General features: G+C 38.1%; 1 protein-coding gene across 1 annotated transcript; it reads right to left on the bottom strand.

Annotated features, from left to right (window-relative positions):
- Window positions 1-13,494: 13,494 nt before the first annotated feature.
- Window positions 13,495-25,744, bottom strand: LOC149829102 (homeobox leucine zipper protein). The gene is made up of 2 exons (XM_090017283.1): window positions 25,206-25,744; window positions 13,495-13,969 (listed from the first exon to the last, which is right to left on the bottom strand). The coding sequence occupies exons 1-2, from the start codon at window positions 25,575-25,577 to the stop codon at window positions 13,745-13,747; spliced, it is 597 nt and encodes a 198-aa protein (XP_089873409.1). The 5' UTR covers window positions 25,578-25,744; the 3' UTR covers window positions 13,495-13,744.
- Window positions 25,745-26,253: the final 509 nt, after the last annotated feature.

Raw genomic sequence — 26,253 nt, 5'->3', positions numbered from 1 at the left:
TCATATAATTAATGCATTAACTCTTTTTGAAACTGATGAAAAGACATGGCTAACTTAGGGTATGCTTGATTGTTTGTCCAATATTGAATGGAACAACAGAATATAACAGAGAGAACACAAAGTAACAACTATACTACGTCCAGTGATGTTTCTTTCCTTCGTTGATGCATGGGAATTAAGCACTCATGACTAGCCTGCAATAAAATGGCATGAGAGTGTGGCCATAAAGATCCCTATTTATACTTTTCATACGTTAAGAATCAGAGTGGATTTTCTTTTATTACCAAACCCGAATCTGAATCCGATATTGTTTTAAATTTGTTAACCGAACCCTACCCAATTATGTTTTCAGATCTAAGATTTTTACCAAACCTGATAAATGGGTTAGGGTCAGTTGGGTACTCAACCCAAACCCGCTCTGTTTACATCCCTACTTGGGAGTCTTAAAGGGGTTATGGAAACAGTACCTCATCGGCTCTTCTGATTTCTTGGAAAGCATAGATTTGTGTGGTGTTGAAAACAAACAAAAAAAGATGCTGAATAATACCCAAGGAGAATTAAGCAACTCATTTTCTCCTTTGCCTGATTACTTTGATAGTTTCTCTTATACTGTACCAGGTCAAATAAACCAGGTAAACAAAATGAACATAGAATGTTCAAGCTAGGTTTGGCAAGCCAAGCTGAGCTCGAGCTCATGGCAAGCCTGAGTTAAAATGAGTTGAGTTTTTTTTTAGAGGAAATGAGCTGAATTTGAATTGGCTCGTTAACAAGAAAAATTAAAAATTAAAAATTTAAAATAATAGGAGTTGGACTCTATCCCTACTGAACCAAGCACAAAATGACTCCTTTACAAAATAAATAAATTGTTTCAAAGTTATAAGCAATGGGATTTGAACTTTAAACTTATTGCTTGCTTGCTAGCCAAACACTTCGATCATTTACATTTTATGGTATAAAATACATGTAAATGTACTTATTACTTCGAGTGGGCCAACATCGTTTTTATTCTAAAAAAACTTAAGACAGACCAAATTAAACATTTTACGTCATCAATTCCATTGGGATCTTATTGCAAACAGCCTATTCTGGCCAGGAGAATAAGGCTATGTTTGGGAGCCTGCTATGGGATGAAAACAAGGTTTCAGTGTAGGGATATGGAGGCAGGGATGAAGGTTAAAATCAAAACCCGTGCAGGAATAAAAGCAGGGATGGACTTATGCTTTCCCCCACCCTGCCCAGCCTCGCCCCGTTTGGATAGGAGATGGAGGACACGAAACAGGGATGAAGGTTAAAATCAAAACTCGTGAGGGATGGAGGGCAGGATTTTGAGACAAGATGGGGTTTTCACCTTGTCCCCCGCCTCCACCCCGGTCCACTGCCATCTCTTTTTCAGTGTGGTACCAAAAATATTGTTTCTCCAATGTGTGAATTTTAGAGATGGAGTTGCCAAAAACATCCTCTCGAGGTATTGAAATGTGGTGCTGGGCCTGGCAACACCTGTTCCAACTCATTGTTTCTGCAATGTCCAACATACAATTGCAATTCATCTCAGAAAAAGATTAGCAGTAAAATCATAATTTTGGTGCTTAGTTCTTATCCCAATACATATGAGTAGAAATAGGGGACTTTTATCTTGGTATGAATTTGGTCAGGTTACCACATTTTGGTATCTTTTTATCAGACAGATCAGACCCCTTGCCATCAACTCTATGGATTATAGTCTCTGGTTTCACTGTTCATGGTGAAGAAACAAAATGAGATCGTCTGATGATGATGGACAACGTGACTTACGAGTAGTTGCTGAAAGTCCCCAAAGCTCCATTTTTCGGCATTTCACCGGACAAAAAGTTGACAGATTTCTGCAAAGGAAAATGCATGTTATAGACTATCATGAGCATAGTGTTGAACAAATGTGATTGCACAGATACCAAGAACACCAGCAAGCCTTCACCAACTTACAGGGACTGCAACCTTGCTAGATGTCCCAATGAAGAAGTAATAGACCCCCTGAGCAAATTGCTGGAAAGGTCCCTATGAAAAGGAAAAAGCAAAAGGTAAGAGAGATAAAGTGAGAATACCAGTAGAAGAGTGTTGGGGGTTAAAACGGATGTACCGGGTCTCCCCACAAGTGTGAATCGATGAAAACAATAAAGCAATGACAGTGAAAAAAACAAAACCAACAGCGAAAACAAAAAAAACACAACGATTTACGTGGTTCCCTCTCAACTGAGGTACGTCCACGACGACCAATATGTCAACAACTTCTACTATCTTCAAACGTGGCCAAAAGGCATAAGCCTTAGAAACACACAAGGTGTAACGAAATGAACAAGAGGATATACTTCATTGAGGAACAAAGAACGAATGATCTGAAGAACCAGCTTGACGAAGCTGTTCTGAAAGAAGTGTAACATCACTTCTTGCTTTTGTTCACTCTACACCCTTTCGGTGTTCTAAAAGTATTTCTCACACTCTCTAATGTTCTGCTTTTTTCGCTCTCACTACTCATTTCTCATCCATCCCTTGTATAGAGGATAAGATCTGCATTAAATGTGGAAGACTAAACGTCTTGCACAACTTATGATGCGCCTGGAACGCCTTATCACAAATCGCTATCCAGCAATACCACAACTCGCTATCCAACGATAACCACAAATAGCTAACCAGCGATAACCACAAATCGCTAACCAACGATACCATAAATTGTCATCGACAAATCATTGAACCTCAAACTCTGAACAGTTGAATCGTCATTCAGTTGAGAGGACTTCTAAAAATCGCTATCCAACGAATACTCCAAATCATCCTCGAGAAGATCAAGCGTCGTGCTTGGAATTCTGCATCGATATTGAATGTGCATCAAACCAATGGATCCCACAAAGGAGGGAAACCCAACAAAGAGTTGGTTTCTTCCTCTTCTATTTCTTATAGAATGAGCAAGACAAACGTGTAGATGAAATGACATACTAGTTTTTCAATCATAAATTTGAGATTCACAGAAATGTTGGTTTCCAGTAGAACAGAAAACTTTTAATTAGCCAGTCCAAGAACCTACAAGATTCGAAGATAAGATGAGTTTCGCAGCTCCTCTGGTATTTCTCCTTCAAGGTAATTAGCTCTCAGATACCTGAATGAGAGTGAGATGTAGTTAATGAAGTACCCTAAAAGCACAAGGTGTCAAAGATTAGTAAAGGTATTAAAGAAGTAGAAGGCATGAACCATTATGAAACAGAAATCAAGGTGCAAAGAAAAAAACTTTCAATATATTTTTCACTTACAAAGCCCTGAGCTTAGTTAAATTTCCAATCTCAGCAGAAATTGTACCATGCAAATTGTTTCCATGAAAGGCCCTGCCATAAAGACCACCAGAAAGGGGAGAAGCAAACAAAACTCATCCAGAGAGTATAAACAATAGCATTCTTTCTAAACCCAAATTTACCAAAAAAAAATCTACAGGCATATCACTTATAGTCTTTGAAGTTTGCTTAGCTTCCCAATGCTTAGAGATATAGTCCTACCGAGATAAAGATATGGTAAATTTATGAAATAAACAATAAACAAAATCAGAATATAAAAGACTGTCAAAAAAAACTTTATAGACACAAATGCAGGCAAGTGAACAAAATAGTATAAGCTTCCCCACATTTATATGACCCTGATATCATGGGGGGCACAACTAATCCCTGTCGAGTGGCATGGTGTGCTATCTGAGCTTCTCCAGTTACTCAGAAGTTGATGAGTATCATTAAGATGCAACTTCATTTCAAGCAATGCTTCACCTGAAAGACAACCACATTTCTCATTCTTAATTCTTATCTAGAAGAACAAAAGAAGTAAAAAACCATAAGCAGGAAATGATAAAAGACATGAGTTCAGCTAACCATCATGTGTGAGGGAAGCAACAATATTAATAAGGCAGGTTATTGCCACTGAGCTCAACAATACCCACATCCCCATTTTCATCTTTAGGCAAACCAAATCAGAGAGTGAGAAAATAGGTTGTACAGGAAAAGAAGACAAGAGTAAGGGTTGTGAATGTGGATGGAGAGGTCCATTCTTTTGGCTTGGGAGAGAAGGAATAAGAAGGTGAAAGATTGAGAGTTTGGTTTTGGTGATTTGGTGATAGTGGAGAGGCATTCGAATTTTGATGTGAGTTCATCCTTATTGATTGTCATTTTTAATCTTTTATTGCAGCCCTGAGAAAGAGAAATGAGAGGTAAAAAGAACTCTTGATATTAAGGACTCTACTCCACAACATTGTCAGTTAAAGAACCTGATGAAGCCGTTTTGATGGTCACCGCGACAAATGTGAAATCTCAATCAAATATGAACTTCTCCGGATAAAGATAGTCCATCGACAAGAGTCCATCGATAATTGTTAAATTTCACAATCCTCAAATAAAAGAATTTATTCCACGTGAGAAGGAGTTAGCTTCACTTTTGGAGCCTCATGTAAGAGTCTCTAATTTTATTGATAATTTTAAGAGGTTAGTTATCAATATTATCAAAACTAAGATTGAGGAGCCACTTCTACAAAATGTAGAATCGGTTGCCAGTGTTGACATCATCAACACTAAGGTGGAGGAATCCCTATCACAAAATATAGAGTCGGTTGCAACACGTGAATGTTGCCAACAGATGCACTTTTAAGCTTGACGTTAAATTATTCTTCTCTATTTAAGCATATGTACACTCCACTTCTCTCTCTGTGGACGTAGGATATTTTTATCTGAATCACGTACATTTTGTGTTCTTATTTTTTCCTTATTTTTCTTTATGGTATCAGAGCTATTGAGGTGATTCGAGCATCTAGTATTCCATAACTATTGATACCTTATGATACTAAATGTGTCAAATTTTCGTCTCCTTAAAATTGTTTCATTTTAATTTTCTTTTGTGGAGAACCCAAATCATGGCCTTGATTGAAAACCAGGATATGCAGGGCTTTCTTTTCGATGAGATGCCTATGCCGCCTATGATGATTGGCATTGATGCCAATCCTGACTTGAAGGAGGTTCTGAATCCACAATATTTGGCATGAAAAAAATCAAACCACCTCTTAAAAGGCTGGATCACTGGAACATTATCCGAAAGTGTTCTCAGACTGGTTGTTGGATTGAAAACGATGAAGGAAATATGGATGACTCTGGTCGATACCTTCGCTCAGGAATCTCAAGAAAGAGAGTTTCATCTTATGACCATGATGACTGTTATAAAGAAAGGTAAAGACACTATTGACTCTTATATTCAAAGGTTTAAGTCTATTTGTGATGACCTCGCAGCTATCGGCAAACCTGTCAAAGATGACAAAAAGGTTTTCTGGTTGTTGCAAGGACTTGGTCTTGAATATGAGTCATTTGTCACAACAATGTTAAAACCACTCATTCCTTCGTACAAGAAAATCATACCGCTCTTATAAAGTTGTGAGGAGCGAACCAAAATGCATGAGTCGAACTAGCCATAAATGGTGTTTTACGGTCAACATGCTCCTAACAAAGGAAAAGGGCATGAAAATAACAACTTTAAGAATAGTTTCAAGGGGCAATTTTTCCAAAACAAAAACCCACGTGATTCTAAAAAAATGGGTGAATCTCAAATGCAAAATGACAAAAAGAAAAGAAAAGAAGAAGGCATCGTTTGTCAAATTTGCAATAAGAAAAACCACTCCGCTTTGAGGTGTTTTAATCATTTTAATCATACTTTTCAACCTGAAAATGTGTCTCAAGCTTTAGCCGTTGTTGCCATAAACGAAAGTCAGGATGCAGAATGGTTTGCTGACATCGGAGCCATGGCACATATGTCTGAAAATTCAGGTAAATTGTTTAACATGAAACCTTATGCTGGAAATGATCTAGTGATGATAGGGAATGGTGAAAAAATGCCCATCACCCATACTAGAAGTGCCTGTATAAATGTTGATATTGTTTTCATCTCTTTACGAGAAGTTTTATATGTTCCTTCTTTCAAGAAAGATCTTGTGTGAGTTAGTCAGTTAACAAAGGACTTGCCATACATTTTTTAATTTTCTTCTTCTGACTGTCATAAAGAACAGAAAAACGGAGAGAATAATGGCCAAGGGGAGTAGAAAAGGTGATCTCTATACTCTTGGCGGGAGTCCAGAGGCATTTTCCTCCACACGATCAAGAAGGTTTCAGAAGCAATATGACATGAACGACTTGGACATCCTCAAATCAGTATTGTGCAATTAATACAAGTAGACTTATTGATTTTATACCCAGTAATAAAGGAAACATTTGTGCTAATTGTTAACTTGGTAAGGCTTGTCGCCTACCATTTTTGGATTCAGATAATAAAACTCTTAAGCCTTTTGAAAAAGTGCATTCTAACATATGGGGACCCGCCCTTGTTTTGTCTCGACATAATTCTCGTTACTATGTTATCTTCATTGATAACTATACTCGATTCACGTGATTATATCTCTTGAAGCAAAAACATCACTTTTATGAGAGCTTTGTTCATTTCCATAAATATGTTGAAACCTAGTTTGAGCAAAAAATCAAAGTTTTCTAATCCGATGGTGGTGGTGAGTCCACTAGTCACAAATTTGTTAAGTATCTTGATGATATGGGAATAAAACGCCAAATATCATGCCCTATGATACCGCAATAAAATGGCATTGCAGAAAGAAAACATCGCAACATCACTGAATTGGATCTCACCATGATCTTTCATAGCTCTGTGCCAAAACGTTATTGGGTTAAAGCATTCTCTATGACAATTTTTTTGATCAATTGCCTTCCGTCATCCAGTTTAAACATGTACTCACCTTATCTTCGTCTATTTGGATCACATCCAGATTATTCAAGCCTTCAAGTTTTTGGGTCTCGGTGTTTTCCTTATTTAAGAGATTATGAAAAAAATAAATTCAATCCAAAGTCTCTTCCCTGCATTTTTCTTGGATACAACATCCAACACAAAGGTTATCGATGCCTACATCCTGGCACCGAGTGCATATACATGTTAAGACACATAGTCTTTGATGATTATACTATTCCTTATAAGAACACAAGCTCATTATATAAAGATGACATGATTTTTAGAGATTTTTTTGTTAGACAAGAATGGACTCCAGAAGGTTCTTTTGAATACTGAGAGACTGATAGTAATCTCGCGCTTGATCAAGACTTATTTGTCCCTGATCTTTGCAATGCTACTTCTTATGATCCCATTACTGAGAATGTGCAGGACCATGATGTCACCGCCCCCAATGGCTCTACAACAGAGATTGGTTTCCATCATCCCCTTTCAAGTCATCCCGAGCATCATATCCATGGAGAAAATCTTTCTACGGCTGCTGATTTGCTTTTGGAAGCAGACCTGCCGACCTATGTTAGTGAGAGTGATTCGTCCGACTGTGCAGCTTCTGCTTTGTCCGCTCTGGACCAACCTCAGTCTTCCCACCAAACGGTAACCCGCAACATGGCAAGTATTATCAACCCTAATCTAAAATACTCTAATCTTCACATTTTATATGACTCCATTCCCAGCGAACCAAAGTCTATCAGAGAGGCTTTGACCCATCCGAGATGGAAAATTGTCATGGATGAAGAAATCACGGCTTTATCTGAAAATCACACCTGGGATTTGATCCAACGAGAACTGCCTATGAATGTGGTCAATTCAAAATAGGTTTTTAAAATAAAACTAAAAGCGTATGGCAGCCTGAATAGACATAAGGCACGTTTGGTTGCCCGAGGTTTTAATCAAATTGAAGGAATTGATTTCCAAGAAACCTTTTCTCTCGTTATATGTCCTGCCAGTATAAGAGTTCTCACCGTAGCTATTGTCAAACATTGGGTTATCAAACAGTTGGATGTCAAAAACGCTTTTCTTCATGGTGATCTGAATGAAGTTGTTTACATGAAACAACCTCCCAATTTTGAAGATAAACTCTATCCCAATCATGTTTGCAAACTCAAGAAGGCATTATATGGTTTGCGGCAAGCTTCTCGTGCTTGGTTCGAAAGATTAAGGAACTTCCTGTTTACATGTGGTTTTTTGAGTTGTGTGTTTGATCCCTCTATGTTCACTTTTCATTCCAAGCAAGGAGTCACGATTTTGTTAATTTATGTCGATAACATGATTTTGAGGGGAAACAACACTTTTCTTAATGAATTTTTTAGTGAATTGCAAAAAGAGTTTCCCGTTAAAGATCTTGGCCACCTATATTATTTTCTCAGCATCGAAGTGTTTTACACTAATGAGGGCATGTTTATCTGTTAAACCAAATGTGCTAAAGAAATTTTGAAATGAGCAAACATGTTGAATTGTAATCCAATGAACACACCCATGTTATCCAAGGGGCAGGCTAATAACGAAAGTGATCAAGATTTTGAAGATACCACTTTTTATAGAAGCATTGTGGGTTCTTTGCAATACCTCACCATTACAAGACCAGAACTCTCTTTTGCAGTCAATTATGTCAATCGGTTCATGCATGCACCAAAAGTTGGACATTTTCAAGCTGTGAAGTGCATCCTCCTATATGTTAAAGGCACCCTTGACTTGGGGGTGAACATTTTGTCTCGCAACACCTTGGAGTTATATGTTTTTTATGATGCAAATTGGGCTGGTTGTCCTATCACAAGACTGTCTATTACCAGGTATTATACTTTTCTTGGAAGCAATTGCATTTCTTGGAGTGCCAAGAAGCAGACTACCGTTGCTAGGTCGAGCTCAAAGGTAGAGTAGTGTGCCATGGCATCTACTGCAACTGAGCTTACTTGGCTACTTTTCTTGCTACGTGACATTGGGATTCCCATTGTGAAGCCGCCCATTCTCTATTGTGACAACCTTAGTGCTCTTCACATTTCTATTAACCCTCTTTTTCATAACAGGTCTAAACACATTCAGATTGATTTTCAGTACGTGAGAGAGATGGTTGCACATGAAAAGCTGGTTACAATCAGATAAACAACTTGGAGACATTTTTACCAAAGCCTTGGGGAAATTGTCCTTTGAAGCCTTACAAAGCAAATTTGGCATATGCAATCGGCTTAGTTTGAAGGAGACTAAAAGAACTCTTGATATTAAGGACTTCACTGCGTTGTCAGTTAAAGAACCGAATGAAGCCGTTTTCATGGTCACCACGACAAATATAAAATCTCAACCAATGATGAAGACTTCTCCATCCGATAAGTTTCTGATTATTGATAAAGAGAGTTCATCGATAACCGTTAAATTTCACCATCCTCAAATAAAGGGATTTATTCCACATGAGAAGGAGTTAGCTCCACTTTTGAAGAGAGTGTTTATCGTCAAAGACGTGCAGCCTCGTGCAAGAGTTTTTAATTTTATCGATAATTTTAAGAGGTTAGTTACCGATATTTAGTAAAGGCAGGTTTAAATTGGTTCTTCCAAAGTAAACTTTAACTGTTTCATTTTTTCAAAGAATCGTTAAAGAAATTGTTTATTTTGAGAGAAACTTTTGAACATGAAAAAAATTACATTTAAAGAATTACTTGGGGAAAAACTCAAAACATGGATCTCGTTTTGTTGGATTTCTGGCTTGAATCATACCGATGTTAAAATCGGTCTGAATCTGCCAGAATCAGCTGATTCAGATTGAATCGGTTCAATGATGATTCAAAAGGGGCCATTCACAACCGATTCAATTCATTTTTTTAATATTTTTAAGGGGGTTAAACAAATTGTTTAATCTTTTTTTAATATTTAATGACATATGACATCTGACGGTAAAAAGTTGTCAGTTCACAAACCATTGATTCGATTCGATTTTGTACGTTTTTAAGAAACCGATTCACCTAGTGAACCGGTTTTAACAACATTCAATCATACTCAATCTTGAATTTGAATCCCTTAGTTCCATTACCATGACTTGATTTTTTGAAGAAACCTTTTCTTATACACCAATAATTTCTTTTACCATTTTTTTTTAATTTTACCAAATTAAGCTCGTACGTATGTATTTACATTTTCTAATTCAATTTTGTCCTTTTTAGGGCAATTTAGAAAAAACCTACCCAGCTTCTTTTTTTACTACATATTCATACCTCAAAAATCTTATAATTCAAAAGCTTACCTAATTTTATCTTCAGCCATCCAAATGCATTCCCATGGTAATTAGCCTTTTTTTCTCGAAACAAGAGAAAAGATACTTGTCCTCTTTTTTAACCTTGGTTAATGGTTAATGAATTCGATGCTATACCATGATATAAAATGTGCAAAGAGAAACACATTTAATGAGGTTAAAATTGGTATAGTTTGAAATTTGTTAATTATTAACCATGGTTAAAGAAAGATTACCAACAGTATGCATTTTGATAACTAAAGATAAAATATGCATACTTTTGAATTATAAATTTGTATGTATGAATATCAAATACTAAAAATAACCAAGTATGTTTTGGTAAATAACCCTCTCCTTTTTGTCTTTTGAAGGCTCTTTAATCATGTCTTGATTCTTCAGCAAATTTTTGCCATTCCATGCATGGCCCTGACTATGGTTTGAGTGACCGTTGTAATATCTATCTCAAAAGAAAACAAGACTGACCGTTGTAATATGACATGGGGAGACAATATGCTACCGAGATTTAAATGGACCTCAAACAAGTAGGATCTAGACCATGACTGAGCTTTGAGCTAGGTTGGTTCGGATGAGTTAGTTCGTTGAATGTATGGTCAATGGTTGAGTTTAACCTTAGAAAGGAGGACTAATGTAATAGCTGTCTCCTAACTAATCCACAAAAGCTGCATTTTCTGTGTTCATTGGGTGCATATTGAGTAGAGAGCGGATCGTGTCAGGGTCTGTGAAGGGTCCCTCTGATGTCATTCATCCATGCAATGAACGGCATCTGAAGCACCAATGTTGTCAGAATAACTGTGAATAGACCGATTCAGCCTTGATTCACAGAGTTGAATCATCCATTTTTCTTTTTCTTTTTTCAAATTTAAAAAAAAAAAATTGACCATTTTTTTTATGACCAAGGAAAACCCTCACCGGCAACCGGGTCACCTAATGAGCCCGCCTTATTGCGAGATAAAACTCTGGATTGAGGATACGACCACCCAGCCTTCCCAACCATGCTATAGCAATGGCCGCTCCCATGAGCCAGCAGGATACGATCCTAGGCCTTCATCTTGACACGACCCTGCTGACCACATGGGTGAGTGAGGCCATACCCCAATTGAGATAAGGTGCAGGTGCAATGTGATTGATGCTATTAGGCCCCACAGTTGACAGGCTGTACCTCAAAGATGGTGATTGGTGAGTGATAAGATGCAGCAGCACGTTAAAAGTGTGCAATCACATTGCACCTGATCCCCCTTCGGCCATACGCTAAAAGTGTGCAATCACATACGCTAAAAGTGTGCAATCACAAAGATGGTGAGTGATAGGGATGGCAGTGGACCGGGGGAAAACGAGGCCGCCTCACCCCGTTTGGACTGAGAATGGAGGACATGAAACGGGGATGGAGGTTAAAACCAAAACTCGTGCGGGGATGGAAGCGAGGATGGACTTATACGTTCTCCTACCCCGTTCTTGATCCTCGTTAATAAAATAATTAAAATAACTTTTGATGGTTCGACTTCTTTTAGGGATGACAGTGGACCTGGGGAAAACCGGGCCTCGCCCCGCCTCACCCCATTTGGACCGAGGATGGAGAACATGAAATGGGGATGAAGGTTAAAATCAAAACCTGTGCGGAGTTGGAGGGCAGAATTTTGAGACAGGGCGGGGATGAAGACCTTGTCCCCTGTGTCCACCCCAGTCTACTGCCATCCCTACAAATAGCATATTAATGGTCAGACTTGGACGACTTTGGCAACTAAAGTACAGTTCTGACAGGCCCACAAAGACTCTAACTTCCTGGCTAGGGGCAACCAAAGTTTGTCACCTGATATAGGATGACCACAGCTCGACACGATGAGCATCGCTTACTGCAAAGTTGAAGCTGGGTGCACTTTCCAGTGGACTGGGGCACTTCAAGTTAGGGCTGGTAATCAACCAAGCAGCTTGTGGCTTGGTTCAGTTCGGCTCCTCCCAGGCTCACACTGAGGGCCCATCCCCTCTGGAACAACGACGAGTACCGGAGTGACCTTCTTGGTGGTAAGCTCGTATCCGTATACTCCACACAACGATGATATGATTTTGGACACGACCTTCTCCGGAACATGGCAAGGAAAAGTGAAGTAGTTACCGAAGGCGGAAGACGCATACGACAGCACAAGATGGAGCTGCTGCTCAGTCGTCAACTGGAAGCTCCCAATATCAGCAATCAGAGAAAGCCCAAAATCACGGATGGGAGTAGAAAGGCAGCCGCCCACTGACTTATATGTTTGGAACTTCACGACTGCATTTAGAGGACCACTGCACAAACAATTCAGCTTTTTTCCTTACTTTCTCCGGCAGCAAAGTCAATAGAAGATTCACAAAACGATCGCACTCCACAGTGGGCAGGAGTTGTCTGTGTTTGCATTTGCGTTGGCCGTCTAGGTAAAAACTTAGGAAGGTGTCATCTTCAGGGATTTTCAGACTCACTGCTTCTTGTTCGCTTTCATCTTTCAAAACACCAGAGGGAGAAAGCAGACGAGCCGAATCACTTTCTTTAGGGGCATACCCCAAAACACCAGAGCGAGCAAGCAGACAAGCGGATTCGCTTTCTTTAGGGAACGTTTGGAAGAGAGAAAAACTCTCATAGGAAAAGAAAGTTTTTCCTATGAGAGTTTTTTCATACAAGAAGTTAAAAAAAAGTGTTTTGCTTGTTTGTGTAGCACGAGAAAAATAGTGGGAAAATGTGAAAAAATGAGAGAGAGGGTGATGGTGGTGGTGATGGTGAGATGGTAGGTACCACCTCTTTTTGTGTTCATATAAAGAAAAATAATATATATATATATATATATATATATATATAAAATCTAATTTCTTTATAAAGCCATATGAACCGAGCTTAATCAGGTTTATCGAGCCTAACCGAGCTGGACAATTTGTTCAAGCTCGACCCGTTTATGTGTACCGAGCCTAAATCTTTGTTCAAGCTCGGTTCATTTATTTTTTGAACGAGCTCGAGCCGAGCTTAAATGGGTTGAGCCTGAGCTAGCTCGGCTCGTTGTGCATCCCCCTACCAGCAGGCATAAGCACAAAGAGTAGTTTTATGGGATTTCAAGTGTGGGCTGGACTAACAAGTGGCAACTAATGAGGGTGAATTATATACGTGCCTTATGGCAGCATCCCCACTAAACCCAAGTTATATTTGTGACAGGAAGCTAATATAAGCATGCAAACCAGCAGGGTTTGAGAATAGTTTTTCAGACTCCCTTACATCATGAAGAGTTCAGAATAAAAACTGATCAAGAACTAAATTTCAGTCATCAACACAGTAAATTTTATGCTGCAGAAGCACAATTGGGCTTTTGCAATTGTTCAGATTCAGGATGAAGATGAAGATGAAGAATCATCATTGTGCAGTATTGCTGAAAGAAAAACTGTGCAAATCTGCAAGTTGCACAATATTTGTTTTTCAAGTATTATTATTCCATGAATAAATCAATAAATTTCACTGCTACTGTTGCAGTCAAATACAGTGAACACTAATTCCTGCAAGAGATGCTTTTATAAAATAAAACTATAATACAAACGAAACAGCTGTGGTGTCACCTTACAAGTCCTTGAAACCAATTAATTCCATGAATTTAGTCATGTGATCATTGCATAAATGCACTCAGGAGGACAAAAGATACGAAGAAAACAATAGGCAGTACATCAGATAAGATCATCATAGGCAACAATTTCTCGTCCTTTGTAAAGGGAATTTGGTTCTTTTTGAGAGGTGAGGTTATTATCTCCAAGCCTTTTAGTGGTTTTACCATGTCTGCTGAGTGGTACTTCTGCTCGCAACAACTTGGATGTTGATGCATTTTTATTCAAGGACAAAGCAACTCCCACCTTCCACTGAGGAAGAGGATCACTTGCCCAAGAAACTTGCACCTGCATTAGATATCCTTGCTTAAAGACGAGAACATAAAAAGCAGGAAATCTAAAAATTTCACTGATGATGCATGCAGACAACTTTTATAAAGAAGTGTTCACATATTTGAATGATATAAAGAAATGTTCACATATAATGCCTGGTTCCAGGCAATGTATAACAAATCAACCACTTCAGTGGGTTAAAGAATGCCGAAATTGGTTCACAAAATAAAATGCAATTCAACGCTGGCTGTCCAACCATGCATATCAAACAAAATAGTGGTGGCATGTGAACGTCAAGACTCCATCCTGTCATGCTCATGTTCATCATGCATTGGGTGTTTTGAACCATTTTTGCAGTTATCTAGCCGTACATACTGGATGTTAAGAGTAGTTTATCAATCTTGCTTTTATTTTGTGCCACAGGGACACATATGAGGTCATTTGTGATTACAAACAGTTCAAAATTTTACATCTAAATTGGTGGATAACCAACTTAAACAAATTGATACTCACATTAGAGGAATACCAATGTGAATGCCCATTACACGTCTAAAATGTAATGAGAGATGCAGAAATACAAAAGGGCTCAACAATGAACCAAATAACACAAGCACTTAATGGGGTGAAAGCCAAAAGGCAAAAGAATATTATTCAAGAGAAAAAAGGGAGGAAACTCATTACAAAAGAGAAGGGGGAAGACCCCTATTTATACAAAATGAATGGGCTAAACAAGGGGAGCCATTGGGGCGCCCCTAATAGACGTTGGGGACCCCAACAGTCATTTAGGTGGGCCCCCCAATGGATCCCAAAAGGTAAAAATAAAAATAAAAAAAAGTAAAAAATACAAAAAAATAAAAATAAAAATACATAAAACTAAAAAGTATAGTGAAAAGACCAAAATACCCCTTTGGTATATATATATATATATATATATATATATATATATATATATATATATATATATATATATATATATATATAACCTATGTCACACGGACTCGGCTCCAAGGTCGCCGCACCCGCGTCGACACGTACCGACACGGGTGCGGCTCGGACTCGGTCAACCCGACCCTGGGTGCGGTCAACGCACCCAGGGTCATTTTGGTCCATTTTTTGGAAAAAAAAATTTTGAAATTTTTTTTTTTAAAATTTTCTGGGCTACAGCTGTAAGGAAAAAAACCCATCACAACTAAAAAACCTGTACACTTTCAAGTTTTAAGTACAGAATGGGCACAACTCAAGTTTTTGTGGTTTTTTCCTGTATGAAGAAAGTAAATTATTACAGTGTATGAAGAAAGTGCCCAAAAGTGAATTATTCCTGTATGAAGAAAGTGTACAGAATGCCTTCACAACTCATCACCTGTCCCCTAATGGGCACAACTTTGACCGAGTCTTATATATATATATATATATATATATATATATATATATATATATATATATATTTTAATATATATATAGCCGAGTCCCCGTGTCCAAAATTTTTGAAATTGCACCGCACCCGTGTCGCACCTGCACCCGCACCCGCACCCGCACCCGCACCCGCACCCGCACCCATGTGACATAGATATTAACACCCTTCTGAAGTTTGTCAAGGAGAAACAAAAAAAGAAGAGTTGAAAGCGCTTTGGTGAAGAAGTCGGCCAACTGATATTCTGATGTGACATAAGGCAAAGAAATCGTCCCTCTTAGATATTCATCTCTAACATAGTGGCAATCCATTTCAATATGCTTGGTGCGCTCGTGAAATGTATGATTGCTTGCAATGTAGATCGCACTTTTATTGTCACAACACATCTTTGAAGGAGTTGAGATGACGACCCCCATATCGCAAAGAAGACTTCTAAGCTATACGATCTCCATGGTTGTAGTGGTCATGGCACTATATTCAGCTTCTGTTGACAACAAGGATACTTTTTGTTACTTCTTGCACCTCCAAGAAATAAGCGAATCCCCTAAAAAAATACAAAATTCAATACTTGAGATTTGATCATTGAGATTACCTCCCCAATCTGCATCAGTATAAGCAATCCAATTAAAAGAAGACGAAGATGATAAGAAAAATCCTTTTGAGATAGTATTCTTGATATATCGCATAATTCTCTTGACAACTACCATATGAATTGTTGTAGGGGCATGTTGAAACTGGCTTCTTGAATGAATGATATGAGTAATATCTGGTTTGATGATAGACAAGTAAGTAAGTGATCCAATTAGTTGTTTGTAAGGAGTAGGTTCATCAAGTAGAATACCATCTTCAAGTCTTAATTTGGCATTCATAACTTCAGAAGTTTCTACTTTCTTATCATCTGAAATTCTTGATTTAGCACAAATGCCTGCTGTCAGCTTCATTTGAGATAGAATATATCATCGTTGTGAATAAGCCACCTCAATGCCTAAAAAATATGTCAAAAAACCCAGGTCAAACATATCAAAAGTTTTTTTTAACATAGATTTAATGACATTTACTCCCTCCTCTTTGTTATCGTCAACATAAAGTAGCAGAATTACAATAGAATTATTTGTTTTCTTCATAAAGAGAGCAGTGTCAGTATAACATGAAACAAAACCCAAGTTAATTAATACATTACTAAACTTATCATACCAAGCCGTGGGAGCTTGTTTAAGACCATACAAAGCTTTCTTTAGTTTCAAAACTTTTTCATTTAAACTCATACCAGGAGAATGATCCATATAAACCTCTTCACTAAGATCTCCATTTAAAAAAACATTTTTAACATCAAGTTGATAAATATGCCATTTTTTGATAGAAGCAATTCCAATAAGAGCTCAGACACTTGTCATTCGAGCAACCGGGACAAATGTTTCATCATAATCTACCTCATACTCTTGTGCATATCCTTTAGCCACCAATCTAGCCTTATATCTTTCTAAAGATCCATCACTTTCGTTTTTACTATAAAAACTCATCTACACTCTATGGGTTTCTTTCTTTGAGGAGGATTCACAATTTCCAAAGTTTGAGCTCTCTTAAGAGCATTAATTTCATTTTTCATGACTTCGTTCCAATGTGCATATTGTTTAGCATCATTATAATGAGATGGTTCATAAAATAAGTGAATGGCTAATAGACAAGTTCTAAAATGTGGTGAAAAAGATTCATAAGACACAAACCTATTTTGTGCTTTAGAAATATGATTTGACCTTTTTTGAGATAGTTCTTCCAAAGACATATTTTAAATATATTTATCAAAAGCACATGGATGAGTGTTTTCACTTCTCCTAGTGTAAACTTGAGTATTGTTTGTCATATGTTCACCTATACTTTCATGAAATTCATTTCTCTCATTGTCAAAAACTTGATCATTTTGATTTTCAACTTCATTGAGAGGTTCAATATTTTCAATTGAGTTTGATTCATCTTGTCGGGGTAGTAAATCGAATAAGACAAAATAGTCATTGTTTTTTTTTGGCTCAAGATTTGCAAAACCATCTTCTTCAAGGAAAGTAACGTCTTTGGAGATATAAAGTTTATTATTTGATAAATCAAAGCATCGATATCTTTTTTGTTTTTCACTGTATCCTAAGAAAACACATTCAATGGCCTTCGAGAAAAGCTTATCATTTTTTTGGGTAAGTACGTAACATTACAACAAAAAATTCTTAGCCTTTTGAAATCTGGAGACATATTATAAAGTTTTCCGAAAGGAGAAACATTTTTTAACGACGACGAAGGAATTCTATTAATACGGTATGTTGAAGTTAAAGCGGCTTCGGCCCAAAAAGACTTTGGAATATTTTTAGAAATTAGTAGGGTTCTAGTTGTTTCCATAATGTGCCTATGTTTTCTTTCCGCAAGACCATTTTGTTGCGGTGTGTTAGGACAAGATCTTTGGTGACAAATTTTATTTTGTCGCAAATAAGTTTGAAATTCATTGGACATATACTCTCCTCCGGAATCCGATCTTAGAATAAACAAATTACTTAGAAATTGTTTTTTGATCATTGCATGAAAATCTTTAAAGATGGAAAACACGTCGGATTTTCTACTTAGAAAGAAAATCCATGTGTATCTAGTGAAATCATCAACAAAGATTACATAATACAAGAAACCTCCCTTAGATATGATAGGAGAAGGACCCCAAACATCAGAATGAACTAATTCAAACGGTCGAGTAGAAACAAAGCTTCTTTGAGGAAAATGAGTCGCTTTCAATTTACCAAAGATACAATCTTTACAAGACATAACTTTTTCATTACAAGGGTTTCCCAAAAAAGAGAAGAGATACTTCTTTAAAAATTCGGATGGCCAAGTCTCTTGTGTCAAACATCTATACTTTTGAAATTTACAAAATTACAAAATAACTTGGATGGTAGTGACAAAAAATCCATGAAATACAGATCGCCCCTCCTATAGCCTTGCCCAATTAGCTTCCCATACTGAAGATCCTGCACAGTGCAATCTTTAGGTGAGAAAGAGACTTGACATCCTTGATCGGTAATTTGAGAAACAGAAAATAAGTTTAAATTGATTTTTGAAACCACCCTTACTTTTGGAACGAAAATTTTTTAAGAATGTTTTAAATCAAGTGTTCCAATGTTTTCAATTTTCAAAGAAGTTTCATCGACCGTTGAAACATAAGATGTTATGGGAATGGAATAGACATTGGAAATGATGTGTTTATGAGATGTCATGTGAAAAGAAGCATCGGAGTCCAAAATCCGCATACTTGGAGGAGACAGTGAGGTTGCGATAGCGGCACCCGAAATAGAAGAACACTTGGGAAGATATTGAAGTGCCTTCGAAATTTGATTTAGGGTGTCTATAATGTCTCCTCTATTATTGTTTACTTCTTCTTTATTTTGGACATTTTCATCAACCGCAACTACTTTTCCTTTGAGCTCAGGAAAAACCGGTTTGATGTGACCCGGTTCATTACAATAGTGGCAAATGACACTCTTTCTAAAGCAATTATTTTTGGCAAAATGGAGAGGCCTATAAGGCTTAACATTGGATCCCGGCCTAGTAACAACCAAAATTTCATCACTTTTATGAGTCATGCCAACACGAGTTTCCTCTTGGCATACTTCGGCAAGGGCATCTTCAATAGGTAAGGCCTTGCTTCTATAAAGAAGGGATGCCCTTGTTCAAATTCCGATCTAAGACCGTTGAGAAATTGAAATAAATGTTCTTTCTCAACTTGTTCTCTTATTAACTCAACATCTTCCGGAGCCACCCACTTGGGCTCAAGAAAAGCAAGCTCATCCCAAAGGGGAGATAAAGCACTAAAGTAATCTCAGACACTCATGTCCCCTTGTTTAGTAGATCGAATTTTTCTTGACAAAAAAATTGTTTAGCTAAATATTTTTGGGTATACATACCCTTAAGAAAGAACCAAGTTTCATTGGCTCTTCTAAACTTGGTAATGTTGGTACAAATTTTTATGTCAACATTGTTCATGAACCACACCAAAATTTTGGGGTGGTTACTCTCCCAATCTTCTACCTTAGATTGATGTTCATTGATTGCCTTAATGTGATCTTCACCATCAAGAGCCTTTTCGACGCCACCTTCAATCTTGGTGAGCTTCAACGTTGGTTCAAGAGCGGTCCCTATCACGAAGCCCCATAGTTTTTTTCCACGAAGGTGATTCTCCATAGTTGATGCCCACGTCAAATAATTCAATCCGTTGAGCTTGAAGGAAAGTTCAACTCTTGTATCGTGCTCCATGATGACAAAGAGAGGTAGAGATGAGAATGATCTTAGAGAAATACTTCCACGACTACAAATAACCCAAATGGTTCTGATACCATGTAATGAAAGATGCGAAAATACAAAAGGGCTCAACAATGAACCAAATAACACAAGCACTTAATGGGGTGAAAGCCAAAAGGCAAAAGAATATTATTCAAGAGAAAAAAGGGAGGATACTTCTTTAAAAAGAGAGGGGGGAAGACCCCTATTTATACAAAATGAATGGGCTCAAAAAGGGGGGCCATTGGGGCTCCCCTAATAGACTTTGGGGAGCCCCAACGGTCATTAATATGACCGTTGGAGACCCCAACACCTATTTAGGTGGGGCCCCCAATGGATCCCAAAAGGTAAAAATAAAAAAATAAAAAAAGAGTAAAAAATACAAAATAAAAAGAAAAAATAAAAATACATAAAAATAAAAAGTATAGTGAAAAGACCAAAAAATGAGTGTAGCTGAGATGCGGATGCTTAGATGGATGTGTGGAAATACAATAAAAGATAAGATTCGGAACGAAGAGATACGTAAGAAGGTAGGTGTTGCACCCATTGAAAATAAGATGCGAGAGAATCGTTTACGGTGGTTTGGACATATTCGGCGAAGGCCTAATGATGCTCCAGTTAGAAGGTTGGAGAAATGGAAAAATATATTAGTTAAAAGAGGTCGGGGTAGGCCTAGGAAGACTTGGATGGAGATGATAGGAAAGGATATGAATGCTTTGAACCTCACCGAGGACATGGCGTTGGATAGAAATGATTGGAGGAAAAGGATTCATGTGGAAGACCCAAAATGAATTTCTTTTTTGGTTCATATCGCTGACCCCAATTGTTTTGGGATGAAGGCGTAGTTGTTGTTTGTTAGTGAAAAGACCAAAATACCCCTATTGGGTATTTTGGTGTATATATATATATATATATTAAAATAAAAGCCCACATGGTGCAGAAGTACCCATCAACAGGTTCCCTGACATTCATATAAAAAACAAAATGGTTTTGTCCCTACACACAGTGGATAGTTATCCTTACCCCATTCTTATCATGGAATGCTTATTTGATTTCTTTTATTATCGTAATGAAATAAAAGGTTTTTGTTTTTTCTTAGATCCCTAGGATGCGAGTGTAGCTTGGATCTACACCAAGGTTTCAGAGAGAAAGGAAATAGGATTTTTATCTGAATTATCATGAGACCAAAAGCAAAAATGCCAAGGGAAATCTATATAGATAGAAGAAATAACAGTATAGAAAAGAAGACAGGGATTCTCTACAACACTGCTCAACAATTGAAAGTGATATAGCACAGTTTGATAGCAGGTTTGTTTTGGGTACAAAATGTCATGGATTCAAATTCTGTCATTCATACCTATTATCTTATCAGCAGTAACATGGGATCAATTGAAACTGAGGAAGGAATAACCATTAATGATACTATATGCAGCTAAGAAGTATTAGGAAAAGAATTTTGACAGATGTATCTCTTGTCGTGAGAAAGCCCTCTTAGTTTGGCAGTCACATTCTCCTGTTGGAACTAGGTTAACGCTGAAAAGGACCTTAACCAGTTAAACTATGAGAACACATGACAGAAAAGTGATCAATTTCGTTAACATATACTAATTGATTCACAACGAATGATCAGGACATAATGGCAGATTGTGAATTATTCTCGAATCAATATAAAGAAGATCTTGCTTCATAGGTTCATGTTAGGTTACCTGAAACCTGAAGACATGAGCATGCAGATAGATCTACATATATCATTTGTTCTACAACGGCCAATCCATGGTTATCAAAAGTGTCATTCTAGCCTGGGAGCACAATGTGCACGCCACAATTGCAAAAGAATGGGAAGCAGGCTTATCATCCTTCCCACTTCCTATGCAGAATTCACATAGGAAGCACACCTTTTTGGCATGCTTGGGAGCTATGTCACATAGGTGCCGGTGCGGGTGCACTTTAAAAAAACTTGGGTGCGGGGGTGTGGGAGGGTATATATATATAATTTTTAACAATTAACAGTAACACTAATGAAATAAAAAATAATTATCATAATATCATCAATTCATCATGCATGCAATAAATCAAAATAACAATCTACAATTCTATTTTTCATCATAAAAACTAACACCACAATTAAATCAACCTAAATAATTATGGAAACAATCAAACAAGTAAAGCAGAGGAAATGGGAGAGGGGCGGACGTGCCCTATTAGTAATACACTAATATTACATTCCTTAACAAATGCCTTGTAAAATCTGGATTATGTTAAACCCTATAGGTTATTATACTATCTAACCTGCCATTTTTCCCAACACTTGATCATGTGTGAAAGTTGCAGATTTATTTTTGAAGAGAATAATCACTAGCTACATTATACTTAATCATGAGTTGTAAATTAGAACTAGTGCAAAACTCCAAATTGTCGTCTTTTGCTTAACATTAGGACATGGAGCTAACGATAGCCCACTTGAACTTTTTCTTTTTCTTGGAGAAGCAATAGCCCACATGAACATAATTTCACTGATTAGTGGATCTGTCCAATGCAGGACGAAGGGACTAGGTTAGTGTTTTTCCAAGACAGTGGGACCCATGCATTTCTCCATGTTTCTAGTAACAACAACAACAACAACTACGCCTTCATCCCAAAACAATTGGGGTCAGCGATATGAACCAAAAAAAGAAATTCATTTTGGGTCTTCCACATGAATCCTTTTCCTCCAATCATTTCTATCCAATGCCATGTCCTCGGTGAGGTTCAAAGCATTCATATCCTTTCCTATCATCTCCATCCAAGTCTTCCTAGGCCTACCTCGACCTCTTTTAACTAATATATTTTCCCATTTCTCCAACCTTCTAACTGGAGCATCATTAGGCCTTCGCCGAATATGTCCAAACCACCGTAAACGATTCTCTCGCATCTTATTTTCAATGTTTCTAGTAAACGTGAGAAAAATATTTAAGTTGAGCTTTTTAGTCAATTTTGGCCCATTTGTCCAGAAAAAAATGTCGAATGCAGGGAGTGTCTTTTTTTTCCATAAAAGTTTTATCCTACTCTGTTTTTTCTTCCAAATATTTTTCCAGCATGCAAAATGGACCTTTCTTCGGCAAAGGCAGAGAGGAAGAAAAGAGGGCGACGGGGGAGTGGCCTCAGTCACCCCCTTCTGGCATGCCTCAGGAAGAAGAAGAAGAAGAAGAGAGATAGATAGAGAGAGAGGCGGGGCGGGGGTTTAGCCGAGAAGAGCGAGAGAGACGGGGGGAGAGAGAGAGATTGAGAGAGACATACTTGCGGTCACCATGCCGGAGTAGCCGGAGGAGATGGGCTGGGTTGGAGACGACTCAGAGGAGAACGGGAGGCGTCGGGGGGTAAATTTTTTTGCCCTAATCCCCGCCCAGCCCCCATTTCATCATGATTTTTTTTAGAGTCCAGATTTGGACTGTTATGACCCTGGGTGTGTTGGCCGCACCCAGTGTCGGTTTGACCGCACCGGGTGCGGCACCCTGCTGACTGAATCCCTGTGACATAGCTTGGGAGATGTTATTCCCAAATGCGTCCGATATTTGGGGACCACATTCCAAATGCATCCTAATCTGTTTCCCAGTTTGCTTTGCACTTGACATGGACTCCCCACCCTTGATTTTCTAAGTACTGAGCAAGGACCCTTCAATCATGGCAACACACTGCTCAGTTTTGATAAGTGTGACACCCTATAATCTCATGCTTCCAGAGCACACCTTTTATGAAACAAGACCTGGGGCAATAGAGGAGATTCTAATTGTAGCAAAAATGTTGTAAAAATTGGGCCCAATCCTAAAACTGTTAGGTCATACTGAACATATAACAACATTTAGTATCAGACTAAAGATTCTAATGTGTGGCCTGGAAGATGCATGGGATACGATTCATGTAGGAATCAAAAACCAATCTTGAAGACATCACCTTAAGGGTTTCAACAATTTTATGACGCAGCTTGGTCTCTCTACCTAGCCATAAGCAACAGAATACTCACCCGAGATACATTACAGCATTTTGGCCTTTTCTTCCTAATAGGTTTCCAATGCTAGGTGTTTGATGTCAAAATCCATATAAAATTTGGCTTTATGGGTTTTCTTATTTCAGTTGTTCTCCAACCATACAACAATTGAAAATGGGTAAGCTATTATCCATATGGGATGGTACCTCCTGGCTATTTTCTGGCCATTGGGTGGCCAAAAAAATGAACCATTGGGTGGCCATCGCCAAAAACAGGAAGCTTCTGGATGTTTTTCAGCCATCCACTGACTGAAACACATTCAGGATGGTATCATCCATGTTGGATGATACCTCTCAACTGGCTTTCAACTGGTTGGGTAGCCTGAAATGACCAAGAAAGAAAATTTTATTGTTGTTTTCTGACATCTGCCAGCCGAAAAACAGCAGGGAAGATACCATCCATGTAAAACAGCGCCACTCAGCTGTTTTTAAGCCTGTGGGTAGCCAGAAACAGTGAGACTTTGTTACTTCGCTTTTCAAATTATATCAAGCATAAGCAGTGGAAGCTGTTTACCACAAGAACCGATTAGTCATCATGACTTGAAGCAAGCACAAAATAGCTAGCAAATTAATTGGGTCATGTAAGAACAAGGTTCAAATCTCTCAATCTGTTAGGATGTCTCACATGGATGCATCTCTACACTTTTGCTTGACAGCCATCGTGAACTTTGAGGTTTTCCAAAACCCTAAGGTTTTGTTTGAGAGACTTCAATCTCAAAACTATTGATTCCTGAGATCCCTCAATTTTGAGATTCAAGGAACTCAAAACTTGAACCTCTGGCCTGAACACAATTGGGCCACAGATTTAGGATCTGAGGAGCTTTTGGGAATCTCAAATTGGGATCTCCTTTTTGCACTAAGGTTGGTTATAGCATGGGCCAAACCTCAATCAACGAATTCATGAATCTATGAATGCCCTCTAAGTTTTTCAAAACCCAGGTTTTTAAACCTTGGTCTTATCACTCAAACAACAATGTAAAAAGCCAGGTTTTGCCTGGTTATTGTAGAGAACACCAAAAACCTAGGTTGTAACCAAGTTTTCAACATCATACAAGCACCCCTTAATTTATTTAGTGGAGAGCATGTACTAAATTAGGAAATTTTGATGTTTAGATAGGTTGTGAAAGAAATATAAAAAATCAACAGCTTATTTGATTATGGTTTCCAATATGAATATGAACTGTGAAAGCAAGGGTTCCTGATACTTTAGTGACAGCCAGCCTATTTTCTGAGTTGGTTAGAGTGTCATGCTAATCTCATCTAAAAAAAATCAACAGCCAACATTTACCAAACTTTTGCAAAAAATGATAGTATTTCATGTTGAAGTAATTTAATGGAAAGCGCGTTTTCTAGTACACAAGAAATGATAAGGATCTATCGATCAACGCAGAGGCAGCAAAATTAACAAGAAGCAGACAACTTCGAGCCACAAACGAGAAAAGAAAGATGGCATCTTTATGGTATCTTTTGCAACAAAAACAAGAGAAAGAAGGCAAACTAAAGGGTACCCACTTGTTTGTTCCTTATGGAGATGGGGTAGAGCGGGTTTCCGGAGGTCGAGATGGCCGACTCCGCAGAATCCCGCACACGGAAAGTGATATACCCACAACCCAAATTCTGATCGATCCTAACCCTCGAGACGCTCCCGAACATCTCGAACCGGGATTTCAGCTCCAGAACGGTGCAGTCCGTGGGGAGGTCGCTAACAATTACAACGGACCTCTGCTTGTTGGTGGTGGTGGATTGGTGAGCCTTCTTATCGTCTTCACCTCTTCCCACCACTTCTCTTCCTGGCCCTTTCTGGGGTCTCCTTGCTTTTTTTGATCCATCATTCTCAGGGTGTGCACCTTCAACTCTCCCCCTCTTTCTTCTGTTCATACTCATAGCCGTCGGAGAGAGAGAGAGAGAGAGAGAGAGAGAGAGAGAGAGAGAGAGAGAGTCCTGAGTGACGGGAAGAGAGGGAAATAGAAGCCCTGCCGGACTGCCGATCAACAAGGAAAAATATTGAAATTTCCAAGTTCTGGGTATGCTTGGATAATATTCATAATCGGTGTTTGGATGCAACCACTTATCCAGATGAATGGGATCAGGTGGGATCTTCTAGTGTAGATGACAATGTGATTTCCCAACTTATCCCATTTATCTTGGTAAGTGGATGCACCCAAACACCAGTGATTTGCTGATTTTGTAGAATTTGAAAAAGGTCGAGACAAAATATTGTGGTTCAGTTAAGATAATGAATCGGATTTTATCCGATATCCAGGTAAGCCAAAACTATATCGGATTACAATCAGGTTTTGATTTCTTGATACCCAATCCGATAAATATATGAATTTGACGGATATTTGAATTTGTTTACACGATGAGTTTTTAACCACGTTTGTGTACCTGGGTTTATGAGGCAGTTAAGAAATCAGCAAAACCATTGAAGTGATTTGAATAAAAAAATTACAATCTTCTGAGCCATAGTACAGTAAGAAGTGTGTGAAACAGGCAACGCGCAAAAGCATGAGGTGACAAGTGAAGTTTAAGAATATGTTGATCGTCCCAAAATATTTTA

Source organism: Nuphar pumila, chromosome 9 (assembly GCF_984573655.1).
Source record: "Nuphar pumila chromosome 9, dmNupPumi1.hap1.1, whole genome shotgun sequence".
NCBI classification, from domain to species: Eukaryota; Viridiplantae; Streptophyta; class Magnoliopsida; order Nymphaeales; family Nymphaeaceae; genus Nuphar; species Nuphar pumila.
The sequence above is the reverse complement of the archived record's forward strand: the minus strand, read 5'-3'. Positions and strand labels throughout refer to the sequence as shown.